This window comes from Gorilla gorilla, chromosome 1, assembly GCF_029281585.2.
Source record: "Gorilla gorilla gorilla isolate KB3781 chromosome 1, NHGRI_mGorGor1-v2.1_pri, whole genome shotgun sequence".
Taxonomy (NCBI): domain Eukaryota; kingdom Metazoa; phylum Chordata; class Mammalia; order Primates; family Hominidae; genus Gorilla; species Gorilla gorilla.
Window position 1 is genome coordinate 155,016,692 of NC_073224.2, and position 12,997 is coordinate 155,029,688.

General features: G+C 39.1%; 1 protein-coding gene across 1 annotated transcript in view; it reads left to right on the forward strand.

Moving 5' to 3' along the window:
- The window catches only part of MCOLN2 (mucolipin TRP cation channel 2), a 73,514-nt gene that overhangs the window by 26,333 nt on the left and 34,184 nt on the right, over positions 1-12,997 (forward strand). Inside the window, exons 2-4 of the mRNA XM_004026057.4 lie at positions 3,676-3,835; positions 10,681-10,854; positions 12,803-12,956. Coding sequence (XP_004026106.1) covers positions 3,676-3,835; positions 10,681-10,854; positions 12,803-12,956 — 488 coding nt within the window. The remainder of the gene's footprint in view (positions 1-3,675; positions 3,836-10,680; positions 10,855-12,802; positions 12,957-12,997) is intronic.

The following is a 12,997-nucleotide window of genomic DNA, read 5'->3' on the forward strand; positions in this document are numbered from 1 at the left end:
TTGTATTTTTAATAGAAATTGGGTTTCACTGTGTTGGTCAGGCTGGTCTCAAACTCCTGACCTCAGGTGATCCACCTGCCTCTGCCTCCCAAAGTGCTGGGATTATAGGCGTGAGCCACCATGCCCAGCCACCTCTGGAACTTCTGACTGTCCAACTTCAAGTTAGGGTTCCCATGACTCCCTCTTTGGGTTTGAATAATTTGCTAGGGAGGCTCACAGAACTCAGGGAAACACATTTACTGGTTTATTGTAAAGGATGTTACAAGGGATACAGTGAAGAATACATGAGGTAAGCTATGGGGAAGGAGTGTAGAGCTTCCGTGCCCTCCCCGGGTACAACACCCTCCAGGAACTGCCATGTGTTCCGGAAGCTCTCCCAACCCTGTCCTCTTGGGCCTTTTATGGAGACTTTATTGTATAGGTATGACTGACAACCATGTAGAAATGTGACTGGACAAAAAGGGTATGAACAAACACTAATAGACTGAATGAGGGAAACCCAGCAAGGCCTGTCTGTTCAGATCCTTCTGGCCTCTCTGTGCAGCCTTCCTTCTTCCAGGGTTTGGGGCAGGACCCCTTCTGAAATGGGAGTCTTGTGACCTACAATCAGACAGGGTAGGTCAGAGAATTTTTTTATGGCTGGCTCCTACACAGCAAGGTGGGGAAGATGCCTGTCTTTGGGACAAGAAGGAGCAGGTTAAAGGAGATCAGGAGAAGGTCAGAGAGATTGTTTTCTGAGGCCTGCTCATGAGGCCTTAAGGCGCCTCAACATTATAACAAAAGCTATGGGAGTTATGAGCTAGGAGCTGCGGACAAAAACCAACATGTATGTATGTCATAATATCACAGATGGTAAGCATGGTTATTTTCTAATGTGTCTGATTTCCAATATGCTTAGTCCTGTTTCTGTTTTTAGTCTGTTTTATGTCACTTGGTTTCCTCATATGCTTAGTTATATTTAACTACCTGTTTGTCATTGTGTTTTATAAGTTATTTGTTAGAGTGCCAAGTCTTAGGATGAACCTAAGACACAGAGTTCTGTGGGTGTTTCCGGGGATATGAAGAACAGTTCCAGTCTGGGTCCTCCAGAACCAAGCAGGCCCACAGTTTGAAGTTCCCTGGCTCACCCAGGTGTAAGGCTCAAAGGTTTATGAGCCTTATTTCATCATGGCCTGGTTTATGGGCATTCTTCATCAGGATGGGTCTATTTTTAAATTTCCTTTGTCTTTTCTTTGATTTGGAACCACTCTGGCCTTCTCTGTAGTCCTATAAATTTGAGGACAGGCAGTTTTGATGCCTTTGGGCCTAGAATCTTGGCTCTCTTGTTCCCCTTTCCTGAGGCCACAGAACGGAAGCTGAGTGTACTTGAATGGTGGCAACTGGCTGTTACTCGTGTAGGTATCCCCCAAGAATGACCCAGGAGTTCTTGCTGTCCTTAACTCTTCAATCTTTTAAAGGTACTTCTTCACCCACCTCAAGAAGAATGTATTGTATCTAGGATTTTTCTTTTCCTTCCTTCCCTCCCTCCCTCTCTCCTTCTCTCCCTTCTTCCTTCCTTCCCTCCCTCTCTCCCTTCTTCCTTCCCTCCCTCCACTACTTTCTCTCTCCTCCCTCCCTCTCTCCTTTTTCTCCTTCCCTCCCTCCCTCCCTCTCTCTTTCCCTCCTTCCTTCCCTTCTCTTCTTCTCTCCCTCTTTCCTTGCTTTCTCTCTTTCTTTCCTCTTTTCCTTCCTTTCCAGCAGGATGGTTCTGAATAACTTAGCCCACTAATCCTAGAAACAGGAGATTTAAAAATCTATTTAGAAATAGTAAATTATTAACAACTGACAATAAGCCTTAAAATGGGCATCCCCTTTTAGGATTCTTTTAGATTTGTCAGTCAAGGCAGATAACATAGATCATCAGTCAGTATAAAAATACGTCACTTACATATTTCCAGTAAACAGATCCTTAAAAAATGACCCACAAGTATAAAACCTTTCCAAGAAATGAGTAACTTGAATGATTAGCCTAACTTACTAGAATTTATTCTTTACCCTTACCATCAAGATACTTCCTAAGGCAAGAAGTCAAACTCAAACTGGCTTAAGCCACAAAGGGTATTTGTTGACTCAAATGGAAAGACTTGGGATGGATTACTTCAGGAATAGCTGGATCCAGGAATTCAAATATTGTCATTAGGCATAGTGTCTGTCTACCTGATCTTCAGTCTCTGACAAGCTCTCCTTTGGTGGTGAGATGGATTTTAGGAACTCCGGACTCACAGTCTATGCTTGAAGTCAATGATCTCCAAACTTTGTTGATTATGTACCCAACAGTAAAAGTTGAGCATAATAGTCCCAATGTGTATATATTTCTTTATATATGATATGCTACTGGATACTACTTTTATGTGTTATTTAATGTATATTCTTTGTTATGGTGTACATATGCTGTAAGTTATATTGCTGTGTTGTATGTATATTCTATGTTGTACTAATTATGGAATTCAATTTTTAGTTTTTAATATAAATAATAAAATAGAAATACTAATATTTTTTATACTCCCAATGGATTGTTTTCTGCACCCCACTTTGGGGACTACAATAACAGTCCTGTGAACCATGTCTCATTGGTTCTTTTTGGCCTACCTTGAGTCATGTGCCCATTCCTGAGTCCAGAGTCCTTGAAATAGTAAAAGCAAAATTTTATTAATATAAAGTGACAAATATCTGAGTAGGCTTAAATAGAAAGATGCTATTTATCTTTTTGAAGCTATTTATATTCTGGAATCATATAATCACTGATATTTTATCCAAAAAAGGAGTCATAGTCCTTCTCTCAGTACAGAGTTACAGAACAAAGATTCTCTTCTTCCATAACAATCTAATTCCGTTTGTTTATACTAATTTTCTGTAATGTCGTACCTGGAGTATCATGAAAATGTCCTGTCTGGTTTTTGTTCATATACTCACTCACAATTAATACACACACACTCACACAAACATAAACATACATACTTTCTGTAGTGACAGATGAATGCTCTATGTTAAGATGTAGGAATTGATGAGTCTTGTAAGTAAAATCCAATTTTTATAATTCTTGAGATTGACCATTTTGTTTTTTTTATTTTGTTTTTAAATTTTAATTTTTTTGAGAGGGAGTCTCACTCTGTCACCCCGGCTGGAGTACAGTGGCGTGACCTTGGCTCACTGCAACCTCCACCTCCTGGGTTCAAGCGATTCTCCTGTCTCAGCCTCCCGAGTAACTGAGATTACAGGTGCCCGCCACCACACCCAGCTAATTTTTGTATTTTAGTAGAGATGGGGTTTCACCGTGTTGGTCAGTCTGGTCTCGAACTCATGACCTCAAATGATCCGCCTGCCTCGGTCTCCCAAAGTGCTGGGATTACAGGTGTGAGCCACCACGTCTGGCCGAGATTGGCCATTTTGAACAAGATGGGTGACTGTGTGGAAAGGTAGGAGGTAGAAGGTCTGGAATAATTTTTCATGTAATTTTAGAAATGGGAGAACCTCCCTGCCATAACTAGAGTTGCTTTTTTATTTTGTGTTCATAAAGAGGCTTTTCAGTATATGACATGCCATATGTACCAACTCAAGTTTAGGGAGAGCAAGTTACTTCAAAAGGAACTGAGGGAGAGGCTTTCCTGGATATTTAAAATTAATCTTCTGTGGCAGAAATGCAATGGCACATCGTGATTCTGAGATGAAAGAAGAATGTCTAAGGGAAGACCTGAAGTTTTACTTCATGAGCCCTTGTGAAAAATACCGAGCCAGACGCCAGATTCCATGGAAACTGGGTTTGCAGATTTTGAAGATAGTCATGGTCACCACACAGGTAACTTATCTTATTATTTCATTTAGTTTTTCCCTTACCACAAGACAAAACTCTTTTCATGTGTTCTGTACTTGACTTTTGTTCTGAAAAGCCCACACTCAAGTTCATAAAACTAAAATTGACTCTGAAGAGCAGAGGGTAGGTTGAAGTTCTGTTTAGAAGACAACCTTGTCTTAGTAAGAGATCCTGAGGGCCTCTCTGTACAGATTCTATAAATGCTGAATAAATGTAGATCTGTGGGGAAGGGTTTCTATATCTGAGTGACACACATTTGTGTTCTGGAACTCTCTATTAAGCACAGCTTATTCAAATATACTTCCAAAATCTGCATTTTTTGTCTTCAGACTTATAGAATCCTAAGTTTTCCTTTTATCATACCAGTGTGCTCTATCTAAGTAAATACTGATCCCAGGCGCTATCGGGATTATACAAAAGCTACATTTAGACCTTTTGTTCAAGTTCGTATTATTGAGCTCTTTATTACCAGTATCAAAACAGCCATCAGAGTTTTCCTCTAGTTTTGGGGCCTGTATTGCTGAACCAGTATTGGGGAGGCTTCTCTGTAGGTTAGGGGTCCCTAACCCCTGGGCCACGGACCTGTTAGGAACCAGGCTGCACAGCAGGAGGTGAGTGGTAGGCAAGGGAGCAAAGCTTTATCTGTTTTTTTAGCTGCTCCCCATGGCTTGCAGTACTGCCTGAGCTCCACCTCCTGTCAGATCAGTGGTGGCATTAGATTCTCATAGGAATGCAAACCCAATTGTTAACTGCACATGCGAAGGATCTAGGTGCGGCTCCTTATGAGAATCTAATGCCTGATGATCTGTCACTGTCTCCCACCACCCCTAGATGGGACCTTCTAGTTGCAGGAAAACAAGCTAAGGGCCCCCACTAATTCTACATTATGGTGAGTTGTATAATTGTTTCATTATATATTATAATATGGTAATAATAGAAATAAAATGCACAACTAGTGTAATGCACTTGAATCATCCTGAAACCATTACCCACCGCTCCCCCCCCTACTCCTGCCCCACTCCAGTCCCTGGAAAAATTGTCTTCCACAAAACCAGTCCCTGGTGCCAACAAGATTGGGGATCATTGCTGTAGTTAACCATATTTGAAACACACGCCCTTTTAAACTGATTGGGGATATTTGGCTCTATTGGCAAATAATCATTCTGTTATCAGTGTAGAGGTGTGTAAAGATGTTATTTCTAGAACATAAAAATAAATACTTAAAAATACCTTTAGTTTTAGAAATGGGAGAAGGTCCCTGCCATAACTAGAGTTGCTTCTTTATTCTGTGTTCATAAAGAGGCTTTTCAGTATATGACATGCCATATGTACCAGCTCAAGTTTAGGGAAAGCAAGTTACTTCAAAAGAAACAACAAGGTTGAGATGCAGAGACATTGTTAAATGTGTATGCTTATTGTTAGCTTATTTCATTCTTTGTTTTGAAGTTTTGGTCTTGGCAACCAATAAAATAGATACATTGATACATTGTTAGTATTACTTGGAAGGAGAAGAAATAATGTCCCCTTTTTTCAGTTGGTTAATTTTAATTGTTTCCCAAAATCTTTTCTTGCTAAACCAACTTCCTTCAATTATTTGATCTATTAACGTTACTAAAATTCTAATTTACCCAGGCATAAAATATCATTGCCATCTGTATTAGTGTGTTCTCCCATTGCTGTAAAGAACTACTTGAGACTGGGTAATTTATGAAGAAAAGATATTTAATTGACTTAGTTCTGCAGGCTGTACAAGAAGCATGGCTGGTGAGGCCTCAGGAAACTTACAATCATGGGGGAAGGTGAGGAGGAAGCAGGCACATCTTCGTATGGCAGAGCATGAGAGAGAGCAAAGGGGAAGGTGATACACACTTTTAAACAACCAGATCTCATGAGAACTCACTCACTATCATGAGAACAGCAAGGGGGCTGTCTACCCCCATGATCTAGTCACCTGTCACCAGGAGGCCCTTCCTGCAACATTGGGGATTACAATTCGACTTGAGATTTGGCCAGGGACACAAATATAAACCATATCACCATCTTGGATTTACCTTCTTTTTCCTGATACCTACTAAATCTTATTGATTCTTCCTTCAAAACTGCATCTATTTATGTTTTCCCATACTCACTATCTTCTCTCTAGCACAGACTCTTTAGTTAATGAAAAATAAATGTGAAGCATCTCATATTGTGGGCCTTCTGTTGGGAATACAACTGTGACTGTATTACCAGTGCTGCTGACAGCTAACAGTTAGCTTAGTGTTTGCCATGTCCTAGGCACAATAAATGTTTTATGTACTTCAACTCATTTCATCCTCATTGCAATCCTGTGAGGTAGGTCCAATTATAATCCCCTTTTTATGGATGAAGAAACTGGAGCAAAGGGAGTTAAGTAATTTGCTTACAATCCTTCAGTTAGTAAGTGACAGAACTGGGATTTGTGCCTGGGCAGTCTGGCTCTGGAGTCTGTACTCTTCTCAGACTGTTTCTATTCTAGATATAGGTCCTGTCCTCAGAGTTTGCAGTGTTGGAATATAGATAAGTTAATTAGGCAGCTTCTAGCTTTGTCTTATGCCTACCTTTCTTATCCATATACATTCGATGCTAATATCAGCTTAATTTTTTGTAGAATAGACTTTATTGTGTCACTCTCCTGTTCAGAAACTCCTATAAAACCCTACTTCCCAAGAAGAAAATTTCACCTCTCTAGCCAGGAATTCAAAGAGTTCTAGTCTCCTTCAACTTGTCTTTCCAACAAGTTTTCATCTACTATTTCCTACCCAAATCCCAGCCAGACAGGCCAACCCAATGATTCTTTTCCACATCTTGTTTGTTCCTCCAAGTCCGGGGTGATTCTTTTTCTCCCTCACCTTTCAGGTACTATTTGAAGTCCCATCTCTCCCACTGGGCCTTGCCTGACCATCCAGCACATGGTTTTCTTTGGTACTTCTTCCTGTCTACATGACTAATTTTATTTTTTATTATTTTTTCAAGATGGGGTCTCTCTGTGTCACCCAGGCTAGAGTGCAGTGGCACAATCATAGCTTACTGCAACCTTGAACTCCTGGGCTCAAGAGATCTTCCCACCTCAGCCTCTTAAACAGCTGACTAAAGGCACATGCCACTGCACCTGGCTTTTTATTTTATTTTTGTAGAGATGGGGTCTTGCTTTGTTGCCCAGACTTGATTTGAACTTGTGGCTTCAAACAGTCCTCTCGCCTTGGCCTCCCAAAGGGCTGGGATTACAGGCATGAGCCACTGTGCCCAGCCTACTAATTTTACTTTAAATAACAAAATATTTCTGGGAACTGTAGTTTACTTTTCATGTGGGCCTACCCTGTTTCCCCAATAAAATTGGGAAGGATTAAACTTTTGTTTCCATATAGGATCATTCTAACAAATTTTGCTATTTGGGTGATATCTAATTGGAGCAGATTTCTTGATTACCTTTCCTTGCATAATATCTCACTTTTCCCTCCCTCTCTTTTTCTGTCTTTTTGTGTTCCATCCTCAAGTCTAATGGGATGGGTATGAGGACTGATGAGAAAGAAAATTTTTTTAAAATTCCTGCTCTGAATTCTGCAGTAATTTATAATCTTGAGGGAGGTGTCTACATTCTTTTGCTAGTTCTACTCTTTCTCTCCCATATCCTTTGTACATAATTAGAGCAGTATCTTGTTTTTACCTGGTACAGAATATTTTATCCTACATTGATTTCATAATGAGGTCTTAAATTCACAGTCTTTGCCAGACTACACTTATAAGTAATTATTTTTCTGTCTTGTATCATACTCTCAGCAAATCTTAATGTCTAATTAGTGGGACTAGGATGCATTTTGCTGTCAATGCCTTTTAAAAAAACCCAGTCATTTGGCCAATACCATCTTCCCTTACTCTTACTCTGCAGGGAGTGTTTGGTTCTGTCATAACAAGAAAGGGACTTCGCAGTTTCCTCCCAACCTTCCCCAATGCTGGGCCATATATTTTTATCTTGGCTTGTTCTATGAATAGAATGGAGGAAATTTCTTGCTCCTGATGCCAGATAGGGGAGGTTCCAAGCAGAGATTACAGCAGAGTCCTCTCATCCCCAAAGCTGAGTTTTGATGAGCTTTGAGTTTAAGGTTGTGGCTTCAAATATCAGCAAACTATATACCACTTTCATGGTCAGTTTTTTCATTCCCTAGTTTACATTTTTTTGTATTTCTTTAGCTTCACTATTAATGTGGGAGGAATGGGTCTAATATCCCTGCCTCTAGAGTTAAATTGGCAGCATTTCAGTTTAAGAGGTTGTGGGGCCAAGAGGTTGAGAGAACAAACAGACTCTAGAATCAAACAGACCTGGGTCCAGATCCTTACTCTAACATTTTCTGGATATTCCAACCTGGATAAATTACTTGACTTCAGATTGCATATGTATCAAATGGGATTATATTCATCAGCTGATTCAGTGTTTGACATTGTGATGGGCATTATTTCATTTCCTGAGTATATAATAGCAGGGAAAAAGGAAAAACATTCCTGTCCTTGCGGAGCCCAGTGTAATAATAGGGTGTTGAGAATTAAATGAGAAATAATAATTATAAATTTTAGCACAATGCCTGGTTCTCAACAGATAAGAGTTGTTATTCCGTACCATGCAGTGTTGTTCTTTTCCACGTTGTATCCCAGCTTGGCTTAGAGTAAGCACTCAGCAAACTTTGATTGAAGAACTTCATTCATGTGCAGTGTGTGTACCAGTTTTTTCATATGTGTCAGTAGTTTTAATAAAACTTTGAAGCAATCATGTATGTGTTGCTTCCCTGGTTTACATTTTAGCTTTCAAGAGCAACATGACCTTTTCTGGCTTCTCCTACCGGCACCATTGACAGACATCACATGCTTAGAAGAACTTATAACCTTCTGTTGCTTAATTTTCAGCACAAGCTGGATGATGTGGGACTTCTTATCTGATGTTTTCCTTAGAGTAGCTGTTTTAGCAGTTGCACAACCCTTTGACATGGCATTTGAGGAATGTGACATGGTGAGACTCAAATGCTGAACAGTAGCATCTGTGTACATTCTCAAGCGATAGTTGCCTTTCCTAATTTTGAAAAGCTAGCACTTAAGTTCATTATAAGACGCATCCCAAAGAACTTTTTTAGCAGAAGGAAGTTGTTTTTATAGCATAACACAGATGACTTTGGAATTAGACTTGGCTTCCATTCTGGTGACTTGGGCAATTTAATGAGGCTAAATCTCAGGTTGCACATATGTAAAATGGAATAACAGTAGTAACATTTTCATAGACCGCTTGGGGTAAATGAGGCACTGCATGTAAAGCAGTTAGCACAGTACCTGGCATATAATAATTGCTGAAAATGGTGATTATTTTTCCTAATTGTTTAGTATTTTTTAAAACAACAAAATATAAAAGCTAAAAAATGTAAACCATGAAAAAACCTTATGCCTGTATGTTGTTTGCATATGCAAATTAATATTAGCTATTTTACTTTATTTTTTTAGAGACAGGTCTTGCTATATTGCCAAGGCTAGCCTTGAACTCCTGGGCTTAAGTGATCCTCCCACCTCGGCCTCCCAAGCAGCTGGGACTACAGCCACAGGCCACCTCACCCAGCTAAATTAACATTAGTTTTATCTGAATTGTTCAGAATTGTATCTTGTATATTATTGTTCAGATGTATCATATTGAACCATGGAATGACAACAAATAACAGAACTGTCAGGTTCATCTAGTTACACTTGCTAATTTTACATAGGAAGAAAACAGTCCCAAAATTTGGTGGCTTAGTTGAGTGAGGACTTGGAGCAAACTTTCTAGTCTCATTGTTTTATAAGGCAGCTGAAGAAATCACTTAGGGAGGTGGGGAAAGGTGTGTGGGACAGGGCTTATAGAGATTTGACTACCGTCACTGCCTGTGTATGTATGTGAGAGAGACAGAGAGGACGCACGTGAGAGAGTGTGAATGTGCGTGTGAGAGTGCGTGTGTGATGAGGTATGTGTGTAGCTGTGTGTGTAGTTTCCTAGGTTTTGTGTAAACTTTTGGTGCTGACTAATTTCCTCCATTTATTGGGTTCCAAGAAGAAAACTTTCACTTCTGGTGAAGAGAGCCCTTGGGTGCCTAAATTCTGCCAGAATACAGTGAAAGGGAGAATAAGTGGGCATTTTTTCAGTAGGTGGATGCTTGGTGACAATGAATGGGTTTGACATCATACAAGTAAAGCATGCTCTGTTATTCTTTCATGTGCTTTGATACTGTAGAATTTGTGAGGGAAACTCTCAGGTGTAAATTTTATACAGAATTCTTGCAGAGCTGAATTAATTGAATTCTTTTGACAACTATTACCTCCTAGCTGGAGTAAGTTTTTATGTAGGCTACTTTTCAAAAAACACTTTTAAAAGCCATATGTAAAACATAGTTGTGATTTTAAAAAATACTACAATTTCTAAATCTTAAATCAATACAGTGAGTTACTGCTTTACTAAGTAATTGATTTTGAAAACAATTAACTTGAAATCCAAATATAAGAAAAATGGATTGAGACTTAGCTGATTTGGATTCTTTCTTTCTTAATGAAAGGCCAGTAGAGTCAGTAGTCATTGGGAGCAGTAGTCTCTTCTAATTTTATGCTACTTTGAATTGCTGGTGTAGCTTGATGAGGTTATTCTTCTGTGGGACTTGTATTTTGACATTGATGCTATTAGTATAAACCAAAAAAAATTGATATTATTTTCTGATGTTTATAGGTAATGGTTGATGATAGTGAGAAGACATTTGCCTCCCCTGATAAATGGTGTAATTCATGTATTTCTATTTTATTTTATTTTTTAGCTTGTTCGTTTTGGTTTAAGTAACCAGCTGGTGGTTGCTTTCAAAGAAGATAACACTGTTGCTTTTAAGCACTTGTTTTTGAAAGGATATTCTGGTACAGATGAAGATGACTACAGCTGCAGTGTATATACTCAAGAGGATGCCTATGAGAGCATCTTTTTTGCTATTAATCAGGCAAGTGTTTTGTTGTGAATGACCTATACTTTAACAATGTATTGATACTTGGCCTTGTCTTAGCAAACAAACAAAAATTATACACATGTTAAAATATTCTAATGTAAGTTTTGCAGTCTGCCAAAAAATGTTTATTGCTATTTCTGAAGCTACATTTCTACACAAAAGAGTTCGCCTATTTTGACTTTTTAAAAAATATTTATCTTTTTAATTTATCACTTCATACCTACTGCTTTTGGAAAATTACCCCAGATGAAATAGCAAGAGTAGATTTTTAATCTCAGAAGGCTTGATGAAAGCTTAATATAAAATCAAAGATTCCAGCCTGGCATAGTGACTCATGCCTGTAATCCAGGCACTCTGGAAGGCTAAAGTGGGTTGATCCTTTGAGTCCAGTCTGGGCAGCATTGTGAAACCCCATCTCTACAAAATAAATAAATAAGTAAATAAATAAAAAAATCAGGGATTCTGTGGCCTTAATTGTGATGTTTTAGCATTAATAACCCTAGCTGAATCTTAAGAATATGGAATATAAAATAGTTGTATCTAGACAGGTATGAGAAAGCAGATTAGTAGACTTGAAGAAATAATTTAGGAAAGAGAAACTGTTCCTGCTCTTTTTCATTCATTCAATAAATATTGAAGTATCTAATATGTAGCAGGTGTTATTCCAGACATTGAGGATGCATCAGTGAATAAAACAGACAAAGCACCTTCCTTTATAGAGCTTAATTCTGGAACGAAGAGCTAGACAAAAAGAAGTGAAATGTGTAATATCAAATGCTGGCTCCCTGAGAATACCACACAAAAAACATGTTGATGAGCAAAGCTGAGCTTATTACTTAGAGTGGTAAGGGAGATGCTATATTGATCAGATGCCATCTTGCCTTGGGTGAGGAGGGAGTTCTTTAATGTGAGGGGAGCTTGATTAGAATTAGGTAAGAATGATGATATAATAATTTAGGACTGATGGACACGGCAAGGTGAGGATTGGGGAGCCAGTTTCAAAGAATCTTGGAGTTGTTTTCAGACAAAATCTTCCCATTGTTATCTATTTCAATGAATTTTTTGGATGTTCCTGAAATAATAGAGGGAATTTTATGGTCCAGGGCAAAAATTTTCAGGAATAGTAAAGTCGTATTAATGAAGACAGAGCTAGTAAAGCCCTATTAGTGCAGATAGCCAACAGTAAAGCCATGTTAATGTAAGCTCAGGTAAGCTAATGTTGGTTCATGTTGGTCATTGATGTAAGCTGTGGAGTGTGGATGGCTCATGTCCTCAGTAGTTATTAGAAAGTAATAACTGCTAAGGAGTAAAGCAGGGAAGGAGATGGGAAGTATCTGGGTGCAGTGATGGATGTTTGTGATTTTCTTTCTTTCTTTCTTTTTTACTGCATTTATTTTATTTTTATTTGACGGCATAATTGCACACAGTATATAGTTATGGGGTACAATGTGATGTTTGATATATGTTTGCAATTTTCCTTGGCTTGGGGAGGGAAGGCCTCATTGAGGTGCGGAATTGAGAGCTGAAGGAGTGAGTAAACCGAGCGGGTATGTACGTGGGTCTCCAGGCAGAGGGAACAGCAAAGGCCAGAGGCAAAAATATGCGTGTGAGCTCCAGGAACTGCCTGGAGGGCAGTGCAGCTTTGCGGGTTGGAGCCAAGGGACTGGAGTAGGAGATGAGGTCCTAGAGATAAGGCAGGACCTTGGCTTTGGCTGAGTGGGGTGGGAGCCGTCCATCACCTTGTTTTGTTTCGAGTTCTGTGAGGCAGTGTCTTGCTGAACAAACTGAGAAGATTTCTTTGTAGTATTTTAAATTGGGAAGTTCTATTGAGGGCCGTGATGTAAACAATACAAAGTAACTGGAAGTACATTCTATATGCTATAACCTCTGATCAAAGTTTTAAAAGGTCATATGTGGTTTTTATTTGACTATTTTTTAATAGTATCATCAGCTAAAGGACATTACCCTGGGGACCCTTGGTTATGGAGAAAATGAAGACAATAGAATTGGCTTAAAAGTCTGTAAGCAGCATTACAAGAAAGGGACCATGTTTCCTTCTAATGAGACACTGAATATTGACAACGACGTTGAGCTCGGTAATGCAGTGATAATTTCATGATGTACCTTTATCGTCTTC